At 47.2% G+C, this 22,435-nt stretch overlaps 1 protein-coding gene across 1 annotated transcript in view; it reads right to left on the bottom strand.

Moving 5' to 3' along the window:
* The window catches only part of trpn1 (transient receptor potential cation channel, subfamily N, member 1), a 331,698-nt gene that overhangs the window by 17,983 nt on the left and 291,280 nt on the right, over positions 1-22,435 (bottom strand). The window contains exon 26 of the mRNA XM_078540988.1: positions 10,904-12,275. Within this exon, the coding sequence (XP_078397114.1) occupies positions 10,904-12,275 (1,372 nt within the window). The remainder of the gene's footprint in view (positions 1-10,903; positions 12,276-22,435) is intronic.

Raw genomic sequence — 22,435 nt, 5'->3', positions numbered from 1 at the left:
TGTTTTGGAGTCCTCTTAATGTAAAATCCTCCACAAAATGGAGCAAAATCCATGAGGTTTATGAATGACCGGGACTGATAGAGGCCATAGCAAGGACATTATTGTCCTTGAGAGGGGGCAGGGCCTAGTTAGGACAGGTCTCATCAAACTAAGCTGTAAACAACAGTTATGAAAGCTGAGCTGTGTCTTGTTGCAAAGTAAGGTCCTAGGAGATAACACAGTAGAAGTCTTCAGAATTCTAAAGTTCAACCAAATTGTTCATTTTGACAAATTACATTTAAGGATGTAATTTGAAAATAAGAAGTTTAGAGGGTAAATCCACTAAACATGCCTTCCCAGTGGAGGACTATGCTCAAAAGGACTGATGGTTAGAGATAAGTAACACAACAGTGTAGGACTGATGGATGGTTCAATCTCAGTTCCTTTTGCACTGGAGTCTGGGAATAATCCATTATCCTTAGGTGTAAATAGGAATTTTAGGCAGAACTATTTCGAACAAACAATAGGCCAGTTCTTAACCCTGCCCACTCAGTGGGAATGGGATGGGTAGGAGATTAAGATGGCGGCAGGACACTTAACGCTGCATTCCTGATGCATTTGCGTCTGCAGCCATCTTAACTGCAGCATCAGTGCTGCTGCTGCAGGTAGGCTGGAGCCTCAGATAAATTTAAATATTGGAGTCCGATGACATCAATTGGAACCTGTCATGATCTCAACAGCTAATCATAGCATTGACATTCAGTGCTTGGTCCATCATGAAGCCGGGCAGCACGCAGTATCGTGGTCAGAAGAGGCTCCGGTAATTTTTAATTTTTAATCTTCTGCAGGTTTCCTTGTGCATCATGAGGTGCTCATCTGGGCCTCACAAGGAAACTTCCTCTCCCGTGACTGCCTCAGGACTGACTCTTCTTTCTTTCCCCTGCTCCACCTCCCCCAACTCCCTTCACTTACATAATATGCCAGATCAACCCTTCGGTCACCAATGGCATTCTCCTTCCAGCCGAAATGCCACTGACCTCATCTCCGCTCCCAGCGAGTTCAAGCAGTAGCTAGCGTTTGAAAATTTAAATGGGCCTGAGAGTTGAATCCTGCCTCGACTCCCGCTGTTTGAGGTGTCAGATGGCTGGCCCACCTGCTTCGGCACCCCAACCCCCCCGCCCACCCAGCAGTTTAAATTGAGGCTAATAACTTACAGGAAAGCCAGTGAAACAGCTGGCAGGTTTCCAGAGAGTATGGATAGGGTTACCGCGAGATGGCAGTGATGTAGGATTGAAATCAGCCAAAAATTGGTAGGTTTTGTTCGGACATACAAATTAGGAGCAGGAGTAGGTCACTTGGCCCCTCGAGCCTGATCGGCTATTCAATAGGATCATGGCTGATCTGAATGTAACCTCAGCTCCACGTTCTTGCCTACCCCCATTAACCTTTCGCCTTCTTGCTAATCAAGAATCTATCTAGCACTGCCTTAAAAATATTCAAAGACTCCGCTTCCACCACCTTTTGAGGAAGAGAGTTCCAAAGACTCACAACTCTCTGAGAGAAAAAATTTCTGCTCATATCTGTCTTAAATGAGCAACACCTTTTTTTAAATAGTGGCCCTTAGTTCTAAATTCTCCCACAAGAGGAAACATCCTCTCCATTTCCACCCTGTCAAGACCCCTCAGGATCGTAAAGGTTTCAATTAAGTCATCTCTTACTCTTCTAAGTTCCAGTGGATACAAGCCTAACCTTTCCTCATAGAACAACCCACCCACTCCTGGTATTTGCCCAGTAAACCTTCTCTGAACTATTTCTCAGCCCTGTACAGCTGAAGCATAACCTCTCTACTTTTGTATTCAGTTCCCCTCACAATAAATGATAACATTCTATTAGCTTTCATAATTACCTGCTGTACCTATATAATAACCTTTCGTGATTCATGCCCTAGGACACCCAGATCCCTCTGAATCTCAGAGCTCTGCAATCTCTCATCATTTAGATAATTTTATTTTTCCCGCCAAAATGAACGATTTCACATTTGCCAACATTATACCGCATTTGCCAAATCTTTGCCCACTCACTTAACCTACCTATGCACTTTGTAGCCTCCTTATGTCCTCTTTACAATTTATTTTCCTACCTAGATTTGTGTCATCAACAAATTTAGCAACCATCCCTTCGGTCCCTTTATCCAAGTCATTTATATAAATTGTAAAAAGTTGAGGCCCCAGTACTGATCGCTGTGGCACACCACTCATCAAATCTTGCCAACCAGAAAAAGACCCATTTATGCCAACTCTCTGCTTCCTGTTAGCTAGCCAATCATCTATCCATGCCAATATGTTACCCCCTACACCATGAGCTTTTATTTTCTGTAATAACCATTGATGTGGCACTTTATCAAATGCCTTCTGGAAATCTAAGTATAGTACATCTACAGGTTCCCCTTTATCCACAGCACATGTGACTCCTTCAAAGAACTCCAATAAATTAGTTAAACATGATTTCCCTTTTACAAAACCATGTTGACTCTACCTGATTGCCTTGATTTTTTCTAAGTGCCCTGCTTTAACATCTTTAATAATATCTTCTAACATTTTCACTACGACAGATATTAGGTGAACTGGCCTGTAGTTTCCTGCTTTCTGCCTCCCTCCCTCCCTTTTTGAATAAAGGAGTTATATTTGCTATTTTCCAATCTAATGTACCCTTCCCCGAATCTAGGGAATTTTAGAAAATTAATAACAGTGCATCAACTATCTCACTAGCCCCTTATTTCAAGACCATCCAGACCTGGAGATTTGTCAGCCTGCAGCCCCGACAATATGCTCAATACGACTTCCCTCGTGATTGTAATTTTCCCGAGTTCCTCCCTCCCTTCCATTTCCTGATTTACAGTTATTTCCAGGATGTTACTTGTGAGCTCTTTTAGTAGTCTGATATGTAATATACCTTTAAGACATGTGTTGTAATATAAGATCACATGATCTTAATACCCAATGGCAGAGTAGCGCAGGCTACCTCTGTGGGAGAGTCTTGAGTTAGACACTGAAGAGTGAAGAAAGAGTTTTGAGTTGTGAGCACACAAGTGTAGCTGCTGAGTTTAGTTTGTAAATAAACAGCATGTGTTTATTCTATAAACAATCTCCTGATGTTCTCTGTATCTGTACCAACTTGGTCACCCTGAAACAAGCATGCAACCTGGATCCTTTAGCCCCAACACAGCACTGGATCTAACAAAGAGTAAAAGCACGAAAAGCCACAGAAAAAATTAGGTAAAAAGTGAGGAAGAATGAAGGAAACCAGAAGAACTGAAATCGGGCCGGACCTCGCATGGTAGTTGTAAGTAAAAGAAAATTTCCTTCATACATAGGAACTTAAGAACTAGGAGCAGAAGTAGGCAATTCAGCCCCTCGAGCCTGCCCCGCCATTCATTATGATCACGGCTGATCTCATTTCGGCCTCAACTCCAATTTCCCGCCCTCTCCCCAAAACCTTTCAACCCATTACTAATTAAAAATCTGTCTATCTCCTCCTGAAATTTATTCAGCGTCCCGGCATCCACTGCACTCTGAGGTAGTGAATTCCACAGATTCACGACCCTTTGAGAAAAGTAATTCCTCCTCATCTCTGATTTAAATCTATCACCCCTTAGCCTAAAACTATGGCCTCTCATTCTAGAATGCCTCACAAGGGGAAACATCCACTCCATGTCTACTTTGTCTATCCCCTTTAGCATCTTATATACCTCAATTAGATCTCCTCTCATCCTTCTAAACTCTAGCGAGTGTAGACCTAAACTGCTCAATCTCTCCTCATAAGGTAAGCCCCGCATCTCTGGAATCAACCTAGTGAACCTCCTCTGAACCACCTCCAGTGCAACTACATCCTTCCTCAAGTAAGGGGACCAAAACTGTGCACAGTACTCTAGGTGCGGTCTCATCAATGCCTTGTACAGTTTCAACAACACTTCCCTATTTTTATACTCTATTTCTTTAGCAACGAATGCCAAAATTCCATTTGTCTTTCTTATTACCTGCCGTACCTGCATACTAACTTTCAGTGATTCATGCACGAGGACACTCAGATCCCTCTGCACTGAAGCATTCTGAAGTTTCTCTCCATTTAAATAATAAGTCACCTTTTTATTCTTCCGACCAAAATGGATAACCTCACGCTTATCCACGTTAAACTCCATCTGCCAAATTTTGGCCCATTCACCTAACCTGTTCATATCCATTTGTAAATTTCTTATTTCTTCATTGCAACTTACTTTCCCAGTTATTTTGGTGTCATCTGCAAATTTAGCTATAGTACCTTCTATCTCTGAATCCAAGTCATTAATGTAGATTGTAAATAGTTGGGGCCCAAGGACCAAACCCTGTGGCACCCCACTAGTTACAGCTTGCCATCCAGAAAAAGACCATGATTGTTGAAGTAATCCCCTCAGAGCATGCCGTAATTTGGAAGGGTGGAGACTTTCGACCTAACCTCGGACGACTGGTGTCACTATGTTGAACACCTCGCGTTCTTCTTCCAGGCGAATGAGATTGTGGGGGAGGAGCAGAGGTGCGCAATCCTTCTGTCCACGTATGGGAGTAAAACATATGGACTAATTCAAAATCTGTTGGTGCCCAGTGCCCCAGATTTGAAAAGTTTTGGTGACTTTGTGAACCTTGTAAAGAATTATTACCAGCCCAAGCCGTTGGTGATGATGCAAAGGTTTAAATTTAACTCATGAATTAGAGCTCCAGAATGTGCTGTTCTAATAAACTATCCCAAAAACATTCAATTAACTCACCAACTAAGCTACATTTGGCATCTGATTTTTCCAGTCTATATGTAGATTAAAATCCCCCATGATTAGTGCTGTACCTTTCTGGCAAGTTTCCATTATCTCTTCTTTTATACTGTCCTACTGTGTAGTTACAATTAGGGGGCCTGTACACCACGCCCACAAGTGATTTTTTTGCCTTTATCATTCTTCACCTCAACCCAAACCACTTTTAAAACCTGGTTTCCTGAACTTAGGACATCCCTCTCTAATGTGCTAATACTATTATTAATTAACAGAGCCACCCCTCCACCTTTTCCTAGCTTCCTGTCCTTCCTAAATGTCACATACCCTTCAGTATTCAGGTCCCAATCCATGTCATCCTGTAGCCATGTCTCTGTAATGGCTATCAAACCGTACTTCTTTATTTCTATTTGTGCTAGCAGTTCATCTGTTTAGTTTTGAATGCTACAAGTGTTTAGATACAGGGCCTTTAGTTTTGTCATTTTATTATTTTTGTAGTGTCTACCCTTATCTGCTTATTTACTCTTGGATTTGTACTCTCTGTCCCTTCCTGTCACAGTCTGTTTATCATTTCCCATAATAATACCTTTCTCTCTTGCCTGTCCCTACTCTTTGGTTTACCTCATCTTCCTAAATTTGATCCCTTTCCCCCACTATTCAGTTTAAAACGTTCTCTGCTTTCCTAGTTAGGCAGCTCACAAGGACACCAGCCCCAGCACAGTTTAGGTGTAGGCTGTCCCAACTGCACAGATCCCACTTTCCCCAATACTGGTGCCAGTGCTCCACAAACTGGAATCCACTTCTCCCACACCTGTCTTTGAGCCATGCATTCATTTCTCTAACCTTATTTGTCCTTTGCCAATTTGCATGTGGCTCAGGTAATAATCCAGAAGTCATTACCTTTGAGGTTCTGCTTCTTAATTTGGTGCCTAGCTTGTCATACTGACTATGCAGAGCCTCCTTCCTCATCCTGCCTATGTCACTGGTATCTACATGGGCCATGACCACTGGATCCTCCCACTCCCACTCCCACTGCAAGTTCCTCTCCAGCCCTGAGCAGATGTCCTGAACCCTGGCATTAGGAAGGCAACAAAGCTGTCTGGACGCTCATTCTTTGCTACATAGGATAGTTTCAATCCCCCTTACTACACTGTCCCCTGCTACCACTATATTCCTTTTTGATCCCCCATATGGATGGCTTCCTGTACCACGGTGCCCTGGTCAGTTTGCTCATCCACCCTGCAGCCCCTGCTCTTATCCAAACAAGCTGAGAGAACCTCAAACCTGTTAGACAATTGCAGAAGCTCACACTCCTGCACTCCTGCCCTCTGTGTCCCCTTACCTGCCTCACTCGCAGTCACAGCCTCCTGTCCCTGGCCACTGACCAAATCAGAAGACCCTATCCTAAGTGGTGTGACTGCCTCCTGGTATAAAACATCCAGGTAACTTTCCCCCTCCTTGATGTGTCGCAGAGTCTGCAGCTCAGCCTCCAGCTCAATGACTCTGAGCTGAAGTTCCTCAAGCCGCAAAAACTTACTGCAGACGTTTGCCCTGGATCACAATGTTATCCAGGAGCTCCCACATGCTACAGCCTTGACACATCACCTGCCCTGCCATCCATAATGTGTTTTAAATAACTACTTAATTATATCAATTATTTATGTTGCTTTCTTTAATACCTTTACCACCAATTGTGTACTATTTTAAGCCTTAGGGGTAGAATAGAACTTATAGAACTTAGCCACTTACCAGACACTCGCCAAACATCTAGCTCCTGTAGTAGAGCAAGAACCAATTTCTATGGGGTGAGAAAGATAGGAAGGGGAAATGAACAACTCCTTCTCCCCCTTCACCGAACTCCCCTCTCACCAAACTCCAAGTCTTCACTCAGGTAGTTGGCTGCACTCCGTTTGCAGGATGAAGGAAGAGACCAGTTAACCTAATATTCTCACTTTGGGAATGAAAGATCCCTAATGTTTCATTATGATTTGTCATATTATTGGGAAATTCTCATGTACCGAATGCAGTTTTCGGCCTATTGGTGCAAAATGTACATACGTACCACTGAAACTGGAACGTTGTGTATTCTGATATTTAAAGTTCTCAATCATGCATCTTAGGAGAATTGGCTAATTTAGGTCAATAAATTCTACTGCCTGTCGTACTAATTCTCCCATTGTAATGGGATCAATGGGAAGCACTTTCCAAACCCATGACCACTACTATCTAGAAGGACAAGGGCAGCAGATACGTGGGAACACCACCACCTAGAAGTTTCCCTCCAAGCCACTCACCATCCTAACTTCGAAATATGTCACCTTTCCTCCACTGTCACTGAGTCAAAATCCTGGAACTCCCTAAAAGCACTGTGGGTGTACCTACATCATAGAGACTGCAGCAGTTCAAGAAGGCAGCTCACCACCACCTTCTCAAGGGCAATTAGGGATGGGCAATAAATGCTGGCTCTAGAACAATAAACCATGAGCTGGCAAATGTTCTATGAGGATCCTTGATTTTTTTTCCCTTCAATCTGGGGTTCGTTGGCTTCCTTCGGTTCTGAAGTTTTAACGATTCTATTTCTCATGGTTTTTTTTCCCTTTGTAGCACTGAAATTAATTTATGATGTTATCATAGAACTATCTATTGCCTCCAGTCAATCTACAGAGGAAAACTTGATGAAAATATGTTATGGTTTTGTGAAAGGGAAATTGTGTTTAATCAACTTATTGGAGCTCTTTGAGGAAGTAACATGTGCTGTGGATAAAGGGGAACCGGTGGATGTACTGTACTTAGATTTCCAGAAGGCATTTGATAAAGTGCCACATCAACAGTTATTATGGGAAATAAAAGTTCATGGTATAGCGATAACATATTGGCATGGATAGAGGATTGGCTGGCTAACAGGAAGCAGAGAGTAGGCATAAATGGTCTTTTTCAGGTTGGCAAGATGTAATGAATGGTGTGCCACAGGGATCAGTGCTGGGGCCTCAATTGTTTACAATTTATATAAATGACTTGGATGAAGGGATGGATGGGATGGTTGACGAATTTGCTGATGACGCAAACATAGGTAGGAAAGTAAATTATGAAGAGGACATAAGGAGGCTGCAAAAAGATATGGATAGGTTAATTGAGTCGGCAAAGATCAGGCAAATGGAGTATAATGTGGGAAAATGTGAAATTGTCCATTTTGGCAGAAGGAGTAAAAGAGAAATATAGTATCTAAATGGTGAGAGATTGCAGAACTCTGAAGTGCAGAGGGATCTGGCTGTCCTAGTACATCAATCGCAAAAGGCTAGTATGCAAGTAATTAGGAAAGCTAATAGAATGTTATCATTTATTGTGAGGGGAATTGAATGCAAAAGAATGCAAAGGGAGGTTATGCTTCAGTTGTACAGGGCACTAGTGAGACCACATTTGGAGTACTGTGTACAGTATTGGTCACCTTATTTAAGGAAGGATGTAAATGTGTTGGAAGCGGTTCAGGGAAGGTTTAGCAGACCTGGAATGGGCAGGTTGTCTTATGAGGAAAGGTTGGACAGATTAGGCTTGTAACTGCTGAAGTTTAGAAGAGTAAGAGGCGACTTGACTGAAACATATGGGATCCTGAGGGGTCTTGACACTGTGGATGTGGAAAGGATGTTTCATCTTGTGTGAGAATCTAGAATTAGGGGTTACTGTTTAAAAATAAGAGGGTCATCCATTTAAAGCAGAGATGAGGCAAAATTTTTTCACCCAGAGGGTCGTGTGTCTTTGGAATTCTCTTCCTGAGAAGGTGGTTGAAGCAGTGTCTTTGAGTATTTTTAAAGCAGAGGTGGATAGATTCTTGGTAAACAAGGGGATGATAGGTTATCGGGGGTAGGTGGGATGCAGATTTCAGGTTACTATCAGATCAGCCATGATCTAATTAAATTCAGAGCAGGCTCGAGGGGCTGAATGGCCTACTCCTGCTCCTTGTTCGTATGTATGTTCATATGTAAGTGGTCATACAATCATGTCATTCTCAAACTCACATTGTTTAAAATAAACTTATGTGAAAAGTAACTATAAATTACAAGTTATCTTTGATATCATAATGATAAAATGTGATTAATTGAAAATCTCAGTCAAGTGTTAGAAATAAATCTAGACATGTAAATGACATCACCAATTAAGCTCTGTAATGTAACCAAACATCAAATATGCCTGTCTTATTTATCTACTTAATATCAATATCACATGTGAGCAAAATTCCAGAATGATTTTGATGTCAGTTGTGGTTCAGTTGGTAGAATCTCAGTCTTTGAGTCAGAAAGTTGTGGGTTCAAGTTACACTTCAGGACTTAAGCACAAAATCAAGGCTGAGATTTCTTTGGCCCACTGAGTGAGTGCTGTATTGTTGGAGGTGCCGTCTTTGAAATGAGAGATTAAACTGAGGTTGATCTACCCATTCAGCAGGATGTAAAAAAAATCCCATATTTTGAAGAACAGGAGCCCAGGTTGTTTGAACAATATTTATCCCTGAATAAACATCACAAAATACAGATTACCTGGTCAATATCAGTTTGCTGTTTGGGGGAATTAACTATGCAGAAGTTGGCTGCCGTACTTCCTACTTTACAACAGTGACTAAACTTCAAAATTACTTCATTAGCTGTAAAACATTTGGGAGGTCTGATGATCATGAAAGGTGCTATATAAATGCAAGCTGTTCCTTTTTTTATGGCCACTTGTTTGGGAATTATAAGGGATGATTTTGTTGTCCCCACCCCCCACCCCCTCCCCCCCGCCCCCTCTCCCTGGGTACCTAACAAAAGTGCATGCATCTGTCCAGCCATGCGAGCACTTAGAATTCCTGTCCTGGAACATTTAAATGGCCTGCGGGTTGCCCTCATAGGGGTGCATCCCCTGCCAGTGGCAAGCCTAGTCTAGCCTAGCCCTGGCAGTAGGGGCAGGAATGTAAGGAGTCTCTCAGGCCTACAACTGCCTACACAGTCTTGATCATTGGGACCGCCATAGAGGCTAGAAGTCTCCCGGAAAGTAAGAGGGTTCTCCCGGTCACAGCTGGGGATGGGGGAGAATTTCCTGCTACTGCAGCCCATGCACCCAGTGACAAGGAGGCCCTTTAAATTTCCAGCCAGTGCCCAGCCCTTCCTGCCTGTCATCATAGAGGAACTGCCTTTATCACCTCCACTGATCTCACCTCGCTGGTGCTAGCCTCGTGCCTCGCTGAAGAATTTTGGGGGTTATGGGGGTGGAATCAAGGTTAATGAGATTATTTCTGATGATAAAGGATGGGATTGGGGTTTGATTGGGGCAAGAGAGGTAGACTGAGGACTCAAGGGCATGGGAAACTGGAGCTTGAGTGGGGAGGAATGGAGTTGGAGAGATTAGAGTAAGTAGGGGGTCGCCTGTAGGGTAAGAGTCTGGGATGGGAGCTGAGATTGGGGCTTGGCTGGGGCACAAGAGGAAGACTGAGGGCTGGATCAGGGGTTTAGGGCATGGGTCGCGGAGTCTGAAGACTGTAGTATTGGAGTTGGGCGTAAGATGATTCACGTGGGAGGGAAGAGAAGAAGATCGAGGAATATGGTGACAAGAATTGAGGAATAGGGACTGGGACTTGGATAGGAGGAGAGAGGGGGACTAGGCACTCAGCTCTGGGGGTAATTGGGGCTTAGGCTGGGAGAAATGGAGCCTGGGGGTTGTGGGTGAGTGTGCACATAGCATTTCCTTCAAGGCCAAAAGAAGTAGGAAAATAGTGAGTGGCAGCGGTGCTGAGAGAGGAACAGCCAGTAAAGGCATGAGTGTAACCTGGGGACTTCACTCTGGGTAAATAGTGAAAGATTGTTTGTTCTGGTGGGTGACAGAGGAGCAAGAGGAAGTGGAGACTGAGGATTCTCACTGGAAGAACTAGAGGGAAAGGAGAGACAAAGGTTTTAACATCGATGCTTATTATATCATGGGATGCATCATGACAAGTACCTACTGAGACCATGACTAGAACATAATTTAGAAAGGGCAGGCGTCTTGGCTGATACTCCTTCTCTCTATCCCAGGTCAATGGGTACGATCAGGAGCAAGAAGCCTGGTTGATGTAGGTAGGACCAGCCTTTGATGTATTCCATTCAGTTACAGTCATTGACTTACCCCTATGTTTGCACAGCATCTTAATGTAGTAGAAAAGATTGGTGCACAGGTTGAATGGAGAAGGAGTCCCTGATTTCCTGATCATATCACGGATCAGCATGGCCCTCCCAAACTTCCACTCGGTGTCTGACTGCGCCTGGATCCGCTGGTAGGTGTCACTCATCATAGCAATTAGCAAGTTAATCAGAACAATCAGGGTCATGACAAGGTACATTCCGAACACAAACTTGACAATGAATTGGGTAAAAGTAGGTGTCCGATACAATGGAGGTAAGGTGTCTGGATCCACCATACCGAACAGAGCAAAGAAAAGTAGGACAGTAATATCCAAAGGGTCTTGAATATCATAATAATGCTCTTCCGAACCTGAACTATTGCCAGCGGTTGGGTTGACCGGCAGTACTGGGTAGACAGGCTGGTAAACAGCTGAAAGCTGCATGGTAAAGGCTACATGAAACAGGGCCAGAATGACGGCAAACCTGGCGAGGTCCTTCATCAGGTCTCGGATGATGACAGCCCAGGGGCCGAAGAGGTGGTGGAATGTGAGGAACTCCAAAAACTGCACAAAGCAAAGTGTCATGGCCACCGCGAGGAAAATGTTTCGCGCAAAGAAGCAGTGCAGCCGGTCATGGTCCCGGAAAGCAAAGGCAAGCAGGTGACAGAAGACGGCAATGGCTGAAAATCCCAGAATGAAGACCCGTATCCATGCTAGTCCTGTCCTCTCCCCGGGATGGGTCAGTTCCGAGACCAGCATTCCTGAAAGCCAAGCTAACAGGAGCCATTCATTCCAGCCCGGCAGCATCTGCCCCTCATATATTGGGCTAAGTGGGGGATAGACAATGGTTAATATAAATAACACCAGGAGAAAGATGTGAGAGACCAAATGGCTCATGAATTTCATAATCGGAATCCTGTTGAACCGGTGCTTAAGCGGAAGGGAGAACATCAGCCAGATAGGAGGGCAAAAAAGGAAGGTAAAGAACAAAAGGACTATTTTCCAGTGGGCCCACTTCAAGTTCCCGTACCAGACATCGGTCAGGTATTTCTGGACTGCTGGGTGGGCCACCACATCCTTCTGTTCACATTCTATTAAAGAGTCCAGCATTGTAGTGCCACGATGGTCCACGGCACGGAGTAGGTATCCAGCACTCCGGCAACCAGATGCTACAGTGAGGAGTTCGGCCGCCATGTTTTCGCAGTACTTGGCTGCTTCCAGCAGCTCCATCAGCCTTTCTTTCTCCTTCAGAGCTGTGATGCCAAAAGCGCGGGAGAGCTTGATGGCAGTGTCCATGGGGGCAGCTGAGTGCAGCACAAACTCTTCAATGACCTTGTTTCTATTGAGCTTCCCACAGACCATGAGGTCAAAGATAAACTGTAACAAAATAAACAAAGTTTGTGTTAGTTATTCACATGGGCTACAATTAACTACAGAGTACTTCAAGAATTGGAGCATAACAATAATAACAATTGAATTTATATAGCTCCTTAGTCGCTGAAATATCTCAAAGCCTTTCATACAACAGGGTAATTTTGATCTGTCAGACAGTGTTAAATTAATGATAACACAAAGGCTGCATATTTCTTACAATTTTGCACAGGATAACATAGTAAATAAAACACAGGCCCACCCTTCTTCAACTAGGCCAGAATTTTTTGCTTGGTGTGTGGGCATGTACGTAACACACTCGAGCATAAAATGACGCGATAGTTCAGTTAGCGGAGGTGCGCGGGAGTCAGCCGCGCGTCCGCCCACAATTAAGTGGCCTACTAAGGCCCTTAATCAATTAATTAATTGAGATTTTTCGCTGCCCGTCCAGCTGTTCGGTTAGCGGATGTGCAAAAAAGGCCAAGCGGCCTTTGCATTTTTGGTGAAACCTCATCACGGGCAGGATGAGGTTTCGACCAGTGATTTAAAAAAAAAAACTTTTTACACTCATATTGAACATGTCCCTGCTCACAGGACATGTTTTCATTATTTAAAAATCTTTCTTTTTATTGGTAAAAGTCTTCAGCTCCCTGAGGCAGCTCTATGCCTCAGGAAGATTTTGCTGCTGCACTTGTCACATGCGCAAACTTCAGCACTGGCGGTCCTCCCAACCCCACTTCGACAGCGCTGAGGTTATCAGTGTGTGTTTCACGCTGGCTGGTCGCTAATTGGGAGCCAGCGCGGAATCGGGGCCAGGGCCCGATTGCGGGCGGCGGTCGGTTTCCTGGGTGCTCCCAGGCCTGCCTGCAGCACCTGCCTAATGAGGGCAAAATTCTGCCCCTAATGTCCTTCTATGTCTTTCTCCGTCATGGGCAGAATTTCCCATTGTAAAATGGCGCGCTGTGATGTCAGGTGAACGTCCCGACGTCACCGTGCGCCATCGCGATATTTGGGAAGGCGGGCGCACTATAAGTTCAGATGCGCACCCGCCATCTATTAACGGGCCAGTTAAGGCCCTTGAGACAGCAATTGAATTTGATTTTTCTCAGCCTGTGCGATCTTCAGGATGTCGCACGGGCGTAGCGGTCAGGCGGGTAGGAGACATTTGTATAAACCTCATCCACAGGCGGGATAAGAGGGTTGCGAATATAATCTTTCAGGTATTTAAGTGTGAAAGTTACTTTTCCTTGCCTGTGTGAGCAGGAACACTTCAAAACTCATACCAGCTGCTTGGACAGGAATAAAAGCCTTGGTCAAGACTCTACAGTAAAGATAGTTTTTGGGGCCTACAGGTTTCAGGAAGCCTTCCCTTAGTCTGGGAATGGGAGTTGTGCTCTCCACTGGAGGCACCTCCTCTGAGGTGGGAGGGCCAGAAGGGGGAGGAGGCCTGCACTCCTGCACATTCAGCCTCCAGGGAAGCCACCTTTGGTAGGAGAAGCGCAGGCACAAGGGGCACAGGGCCAACAGGAAGTCCAAGACGGGAGGTGCCGCAGAAGACGCCACTATCCTGCTGCCAGGGTATACAGGCGGCCAAGCAGCTACCTCAATATGTCAGAGATGCAGTGCCGAAGGAGGCTCCGTCTCTCAAAGGAGACAGTCACCTCCATCTGTCAGATGATAGGCCCTGAGATCTCTGCTAACTGTGTGGGTGGGCACCCCATGCCAATGGCTCTAAAGGTCACCACTGCCTTCAACTTCTATGCCTCCGGCTCTTTCCAGGAGTCAGTGGGTGATCTCTGTGGAGTCTCCCAATCAGCTGTCCACACTTGTGTCAAGCAGGTTACAGACGCTCTGTTCAGGTGTGCATTGACTCTCATCCACTGTCACTAGGACGAGGCCTGCCAGACAGAGCGAGACAGAGGCTTTGCAGCGATTGCTGGCTTCCCCTGCGTCCAGGATGCAAGAGACCGCACACATGTGGCCATCATGGCGCCAGCAGGTGAGCCCGGTGCCTTCGTCAACAGGAAGGGATTCCACTCCATGAACGTGCAGATAGTGTGTGATCACAGGATGCAGATTCTACAAGTCTGTGCAAGGTACCCAGGCAGCTCCCAAGAAGCTTACATCCTCAGACACTCCCAGGTGCCGAGGCTCTTCAGTGCTCCAGCCCAGCTTGATGGATGGCTGCTGGGTGACAAGGGCTATCCCCTTAGAAGGTGGGTCATGAGGCCTCTCCACCATCCCAGAACAGAGGCTGAGCAGTGGTACAATAGGAGCCACGGCACCACAAGGGCGGTGGTGGAGAGAACCATCGGTCTTCTTAAGATGTGCTTACGATGTCTGGACCGTTTAGGGGCCACACTCCAGTACCCCCCCAGATTGTGTGTCATTATAGTGGTTGCATGCTGCGCTCTCCACAATCTGGCGCTGGAAAGGGGGGACGCAGTGGACGAGGGAGACGTAGACGCAGTTGCTCCAGCTGCACATGATGAGTCCAGCAGTGAGTCCGAGGATGAACATGCACAGGAGAACGCTGAGGGGGTAGACGCTGACCCGGGCATAATCCAGGGAGGCAGGGACACCCGGGAAACTTTAATCCAAAGAACCTTCAGCTAGCCCACCAGAGATGGACCTCCAACACACACGTCAGGGCTGCAGGCTCTACACTCGATACCTGAGTGCAAAATCTGCCTGGATAGGAACATTAACTAAGGCCCTTGTCAATAAAGCTCAATGTCAAACAACTCACTCATAACATCATGGCTTCCCATACACCTGCAGAAGTAAGGAATCACCCTGAGGCATGGCAACATGTCAAAATTTATTGAGTGAACAAATGTAACTTCATAAAGCAAAAAAAAACAGTGTTGGGCATCACACCAAGTCTTCCAGAAAGTACTATGGACCAACATAAAAGTACCAGTGAGAAACCAGCAATGTGCCTAAGGTGTCTTAAATTAATGCTTACGGGTGCTACATCTAGGTGCTGTCCCCTCGCTGGGAGTGGCATCTGAGACAGCCTGCTCACTCTGCTGTCCTGTTGGCCTCGATGACCTTGGCGCCGTCCTCTGGCCCGTGGAGACTTTGATGGCCCCGCCCGGGAGGGAGTGGCCAGTTCCACAGCTGGCATCTCCCTAGTCGTCGCAGCCTCATCGGACGCCACGGTCACTGGCAGTGGGGCGGAGGAGCTGCTGTCCTCATCCGGAGCGCCCGGAGAGGAGCCCACAGAGACGACAGGCAGCTGCTGCACCGAGGTGAGGTCGCTTGGGACCTCCCTGCTCACTGTAGATGGATGGGCACCGAGCTGGGATACTTAGTGCTTAAACCACAATGGCACTGGCCAGCTGAGGTCAATACCACTGTGACGGCTTGCTGGTCTGAGCGCATCCCCAGGAGGCCCTGATTGTTCTCCTGGAGGAGCCTCTCCACGAGAGTCGCCACTCTCTCCATGGAGGAAGCATGGCACTCAGCCATGAGGCTCATTGCATCGGTGATGCTCCGGGTGGACTCCTCAAGCATGGGCACCATGCCACACATTGCCTCATGTATCTCCACCAGATCATCCCGCAGACCCTGCTGCACTTCCAGTGTTTGCTGCTCATGGACGACTCCAGAGGCACATCATCAGCCACCGACCGAACAAGGACCTGTTCCCCAGCAGTCTTCCGACTGGCATCTCTGTCTCTGCCCGCACCTCAAGCGAGTGTGAAGTGCCCTCACCGTCGTTCCCCGGGACACTAGCCGAATATCCAATTCCCACCGAGGAGCTAATATCTGCGCTGGTGCCTGCCTGGCTGAGATGCTGGTGAGTGGATTCGCTCTGGGGCTTCAGGGGTGAGAGGTGGGCCCTCTGCCTCCTCCTCCCGGCCCTGCTCCAGTGATGCTGAAAGGAAGAAAAAGGACATTTGATTAGTTACAGTGGAGACAATGTCAATGTGCATCTCTGTCCCTCGGATCATTATGCACTCATCCTTCCATAATCAATGGTCAACCCATGTTGCTAACTTCAATCACTGAGCATTCAGCAGTGCCATGGCTGCTGGGACACACATGATGACCCCAGTGCTCGGCAAACATACCTCCCCGTGGGATCCCAGCCTCACCGCCACTGGTGGACATGGGGGCATGGTGCCTCTCCAGATCTATGGCCTGCTACATGTAAGCCATTAGGATGGCCAACTGGGTCTGCCCTCCGCCAGTCCGCATTCGTTCAGAGGCATTGCGCGCAGTCTTCTCCTGAAAAGGAGAGAGGAGCGTTGATTAGTCCAGCCTGTACCTGAATTCCCATCCCCAACCCAGCCAGAGTGGGACACTGCAGGGCTCCAGTGCTTCATCACACCGCAGCTGCCGCACACTCACCCAAACAAGCCAGGGCTGACTGCCCCTCCCTTGCCCAAATGCTGCCTCCATCACATTTGGCACCACATGGTCTAACGTTGCTAAGCAAGGAGGCACAAGCACGTGGAACGCAAAGGCCAGCAGATGGATTGGTGCCCCGCCACCTGGAAGCTCCCCTCCCAGCATGTTAGCACCCTGACTTAGACATGCTTCCCAGTTCCAGCACTCTGCCTAGGTGCAGACTCTTGACTTTCACCCCCATTCTTTACTCTGGGTGTCAGTGTCACACATGCTGCAGATGTAGAACACATCCTAGCTCAACCCTCTCAGGATAAACTGGGCATGGACAATCCCTGCTGTCACACCCAGTGAGGGATACATGCCGTGAGGGGTTCAATGCCGTTACTGTACTCAGAGTTGCTGGGGGCAGTGTGGGGGGGGCAGTGGCCGGGGTGGGGTAGGGTGGGGGAGGGGGGGGTGGTGTGGCTGGGGAGGAAAGGGTCATGGCAGAATTAAGTGACTTGAGGCAACATGGTACTCAGCCTTCCTGAGCGCAGGAGATCGTTGAATCTTTTGCGGCACTGGAGCCATGTGCGCCGCACCACATCATGGGAACGCACTGTCTCGGCCACTTCCTCGCACACATGTTTGGTCAGGTGGGGAGGCCTCCATCTCCCATCCCTCGGAAGAAGGACCTCCTGCTGCGCTGCCACCTCTTCCAGGAGGGCAGCTAGGCAATCGTCGGAAAAACGAGGGACACACTGCCCCACCGACCTACCCTCCAGCCTGGCCTGCCCCAAAGGCCTACCCTCTGGACTTGTGTCAGGAACATTGCCCCTCTGATATGCTCTTCACCCAGCCATTGTGAGCAGCCGTGCAAAGGCTGCCAGGCCTTTATTTAAACAGGCTGTTGGGTCGCCATTGGAACCGGTGGTCTGAGCACGCTCACCACCGCCCGCCCACTCCCGCTATCCCCGGGAGTCGCGAACTACGCTGGGCAGGCCTTAATTGGCCCACCCATGTAAAATGGCGATGCGGGCCCGATTGCGGGCGGCGATCGGGTCTGCGCCTGCCCGCGCCCACTCCCGCACGGCCCAACCGACATGGGGAAAATTCCCCCCAATGTGTTTATCCAGTTTCCTCTTAAACGAATCAATGGCATTTGCCTCCCATCAATCCTCCGATAACGAGTTCCACATGCTAACCACTCTCTGTGTACAGAAGTTTCTCCTGAATTCGGTATTGGAGTTCTGTGATTCATTGTTACGGCGTATGCCATCCAAATCTGGGATGTGGAAGAAGGGAAGACAGCAGAGACCTGAGTTGATCTGGACAGTAGCTGGCCAATGCCACTTTCTCAATAGCAAACAACAGATTACCTATTTGCCACTGGGACAGGCTGAATTCTGCGGAGAGGTAATGTGGGGTTGTCAGGTGGGGTAAACAGACCACATATCAAGCTCACTGACAACATATCGAGTCACAAAGAATTGAAGCTTGTGATGGTATAGTGAATTACAGAGCAGAAATTTTCTGGCTGCCACCTGTGAGATCTTGCTAAATCTCTTGCATGGCGAGTGGTAAGTGCATCCACCTGAAACAACCATACTTACTGCTAAGAGCCATATGCAGCTCCCACGGTGCTGGACTCAAACAGCAATCGGTCCGAAAGGCATTGGCTGCTACCCAAATTTGGTGTTCTCCAACCTAGGCCACTATTTACCTCTGAACCAATGGATCTCAGGTTAGTCTAAGTGGCAGGCACAATAAGCTCATGGAGATTGAGGCTCAGATTTTCGTTGTTGAGATGGGTGTTGAGAGTTGGGAACTTCCCTGTCCTTGCAATCTTGTCTCCGTCCTAGAGGAGCCCGCCTGGCTTATTTTTGTGTCGGGGAGGCAGGCATGGACTGGAGGCAGGTCCACATTCTTCAGAGTCAGGCCGAAGGCAGAAACAGGCCCCAAGACAGGGGTGGGCCAATGCTGATGCAGCTCGGTTTTGAGATCCGTCTTCGTGGATGAGAACATTGGCTCCTCAAAACAATAAATAAAGCATAAATAAATAAATATGCCCCCCTCCCCCACCCTCACCCCTTTTCATTCCTCATATCCACCCTCACCCCTCCCCCTTACCCTCTTTATCCCCCGTATACCCACGCTCACCTCCCCTTATCCGCCTCCCCAACACATTCACCCAAGTGTTCACTTTTGGTCCTATAATAACATTTTGTAAACCCTTCAAAGGCCCATAGAACTGTCAAAATAGAAAAAACATTGGGAAAGATTTTCCCCTTGTTAGGGTGGGCCTGGGAATGGTCTGCTGCCCTCGTTAGGCCCCCAACCACGATTTCACGCTGGCCAATTAACGACCTGCCAGCATGAAACGCGTGCTGATAACCTCAGCGCTGCTGGGGTGGGGGCGGGGGCGGGAGGAGCGCAAGCGCTGAAGTGTGCGCGTGCACTGGGGGTGCGCTCACTGAAAGCTCCCTGAGGGCACAGAGCTGCCTCAGGGAGCTGAAGATTTTTACAAACAAAATTAAAGATGTTAAAAATCCGGAAAAAATATCCGCACAGCGGATGATTATTAAAGTCTTGCCCAAACAATTTTTTTTGATTTAATTACGGAAATCTCGTCCCAACCCGTGGATGAGGTTTCACAAAAAAATGCGAAGGCCGCCTTGGCCCATCTGCCCAGCCGCCAACCATAAGGTTGGACGAGCAGCGAAAAATTCAACTTAATTACCAGCTGAAGGGCCTTAATAGACCTCTTAATTGTCGGCGGGCGTGCTGCCGACCAAAATTCGCGCGAGTGCACGATGTCACCAGGTGCTATTTTACGTTTGGGTGTGTCGGGCATGCGTCTGCAAGCCAAGCTGAAAATCCTGCCCATTAGCCACATAAAGTATTGGAAACCCCCCCCCCCACCATCCAAAGTCCTGCGAGCTCTGACTGTGCATGACACAGATTCACCTCAGATTGCCGCATTTCCTGTTGAACTGTGAAGCCAGAAAAAGCTCTGTCTGCCTCCAGGTCACAGTTCACGACCTTACCCGTCAGACGTATATCAGGGAGCCTTGCCGATACTGGCTGCCTCCATGAAAATCACGGGGCCATCTTTAAAATGGTGTCAGAAACATTAAACAACAGGCGGTCGGGGGTCACAACTTTTCCCCCATTCCCGTACTGGTGGAAACAGCTGGTGCTGGGAATGGAGGCGGGGCTTCTGGATCCAGGGCCCGGCTGCCATTTTTTCCTGGCCCCGCCTCCACTTCAGTCCACATTAGAACCATGAACGTCCGGCCCTGATAGTCCAGGAAAAGGTAACGAATGTGGCTGCTGCCTGCTCAACATCCCCCCTGCCCTCGCACATTACAAATGACTGCCCTTTAATAACAATGGGAAGCGTACTCTGTCAGAATTTAGTTATTGAAATATAAGCACCCTTTATATTTTTTTACCTGACATCCCAGGCTGCAAATCAACAACAATCAAGGCAGGTTCATAAGCAAATTTATTCCAGCCCCCTCCACCAAGGCTGCTTTGAAGTAGCTTGCAGGAAAAACAAGGCACAGGGCTCAGAGGCAACTCTCTTTCTAAGGTGCGTGGATTTTGTAATCTGGAAATCATGGAGGAACTGAACCATTATCTCACTGGTTCTGTGCTTTGGTGTTTGACAGGCTACCAAAAAACATGTAATTTTGAAAAAAGGCTAGCTGACCAACTAGCCTGTAGGAAGCCCACGAACTTATAGCCAATCAAACCATATCATACTGCCAACAACTGGAAGCTAGCCAGCATCTATTCACAGCCAACAGCCAGCTCTTACAGGTTTTCCATCTACCACCAGCACTGAACCAGCTAGCTAAAGCCAGTTAACCACACCAACAGACAGCTAACCACATCAGTATACAGCCAACCACATCAGCAGAAAGCTAAAAACACCATTGGCCAGTTAACCACACCAACAGACAGCTAACCACATCAGTAGACAGCCAACCACATTAGCAGAAAGCTAAAAACACCATTGGCCAGTTAACCACATCAGCAGATAGCTAACCACATCAGTAGACAGCCAACCACATCAACAGAAAGCTAAAAACACCATTAGCCAGTTAACCACATCAGCAGACAGCTAACAGCACTATCAGACAGTTAACCACACTAGCACATAATTAACCATACCAACAGACAGCTAACCACACCAGCAGACAGCTAACCATACTATTAGCCCATTAACCACACCAGCAGATAGCTAACCAGCCATTAACCACATCATTTGCCAGTTAACCACATCAGTAGACAGTTAACCACATCAATAGCCAAGTAACCGCATCAACAGCCAGTTAACCACACCAGTCCATGTCCAAATGCAGCAAGATCTGGATAATATCCAGACTTGGGCTGACAAATGGAAAGTAAATTTTGCGCCACACAAGTACCAGAGAATGACCATCTCTAAAAAGAGAGAATCTAACCATCGCCCCTTGATGTTCAATGGCATTGCCATCACTGAATCACACACTATCAACATCCTTGGGGTTGCCATTGACTAGAAGCTGAACTGGACTAGCTATATAAATACTGTGGCTACAGGAACAGGTCAGAGGCTGGGAATCCTATGGCGAGTAACCCACCTGCTGACTCCCTAAAGCCTGTCCACCACCTGCAAGGCACAAATCAGGAGTGTGATGGAATACTCTCCACTTGCCAGGGTGAGTGCAGCTCTGACAACACTCAAGAACTTCAACGCCATCTGGGACAAAGCAGCCCACTTGATTGACACCCCATCCACAAACGTTCATTCCCTCTGCCACTGGCGTGCGGCGGCAGCAGTGTGTACCATCTACAAGACGCACTGCAGGAACTAACCAAGCCTCCTGAGACAGCACCTTCCAGAACCACGACCATTACCATCTCGAAGGAGAAGGCAGTAGAACATGGGATCACCACCACCTGGAAGTTCCCTCCAAGCTACTCAACGTCCTGACTTGGAAATATATCGCTGTTCCTTCGCTGTTGCTGGGTCAAAATCCTGAAACTCCCTCCCTAACAGCACTGTGGGTGAATCTAAGCCACATGGACTGCAGCGGTTCAAGAAGGCAGTTCACCACCACCTTCGCAAGGGCAATTAGGGACAGGCAATAAACGCTGGCCTAGCCAGCGACGCTCACATCCCACGAATGAATATAAAAAAAAAGCAGGCAGCTGACAACACCAGCAGACAGCTGACAACACCAGCAGGCAGCTGACAACACCAGCAGACAACTGACAACACCAGCAGGCAGCTAGCACCCTATAACCAAGCATGTGAGCTGCCTGACAGCTTCCACCCGCAGCCAGTTGCAACTGGTTCAGTTACAAAAACATCCAATCATAAATTACATTCTTGGGGCACAATGCTATTAAGTCACAAAAAGGACCAACTGCTCTTGACATTACGGACTCCAATTATAAATCGCAAAAATATTACACCAATCAAGAAAGATCTAACATGAACCGACAATGAACCAAACAAAAGAAAGTTAATAAACAAGTTTGGTTTATTGGTTTTGCCTGGTAACTTATTCCATATATTGATTACTCTTTATGTGAAATACATCGATATGAATTTCCTATTTACTCATATTTCCTGAGTTTTTGAACCTTTTGGCCATGTAAACAATTTATCTCGTTCTATATTCCCAATCCCTTTACAATTCTTAAAACTTTTCTCGGGTCTCCTTGTAGTTAATCGCATCAATAGCCAGTTAACCACACCAGTCCATGTACAAATGCAGCAACACCAAGCTTGGGCTGACAAATGGAAAGTAACATTCGTGCCACACAAGTGC

The sequence above is a fragment of the Cetorhinus maximus genome, chromosome 4, assembly GCF_964194155.1.
Source record: "Cetorhinus maximus chromosome 4, sCetMax3.hap1.1, whole genome shotgun sequence".
Classification (NCBI taxonomy): Eukaryota; Metazoa; Chordata; class Chondrichthyes; order Lamniformes; family Cetorhinidae; genus Cetorhinus; species Cetorhinus maximus.
This window is presented reverse-complemented; position numbering and strand designations above follow the sequence as displayed.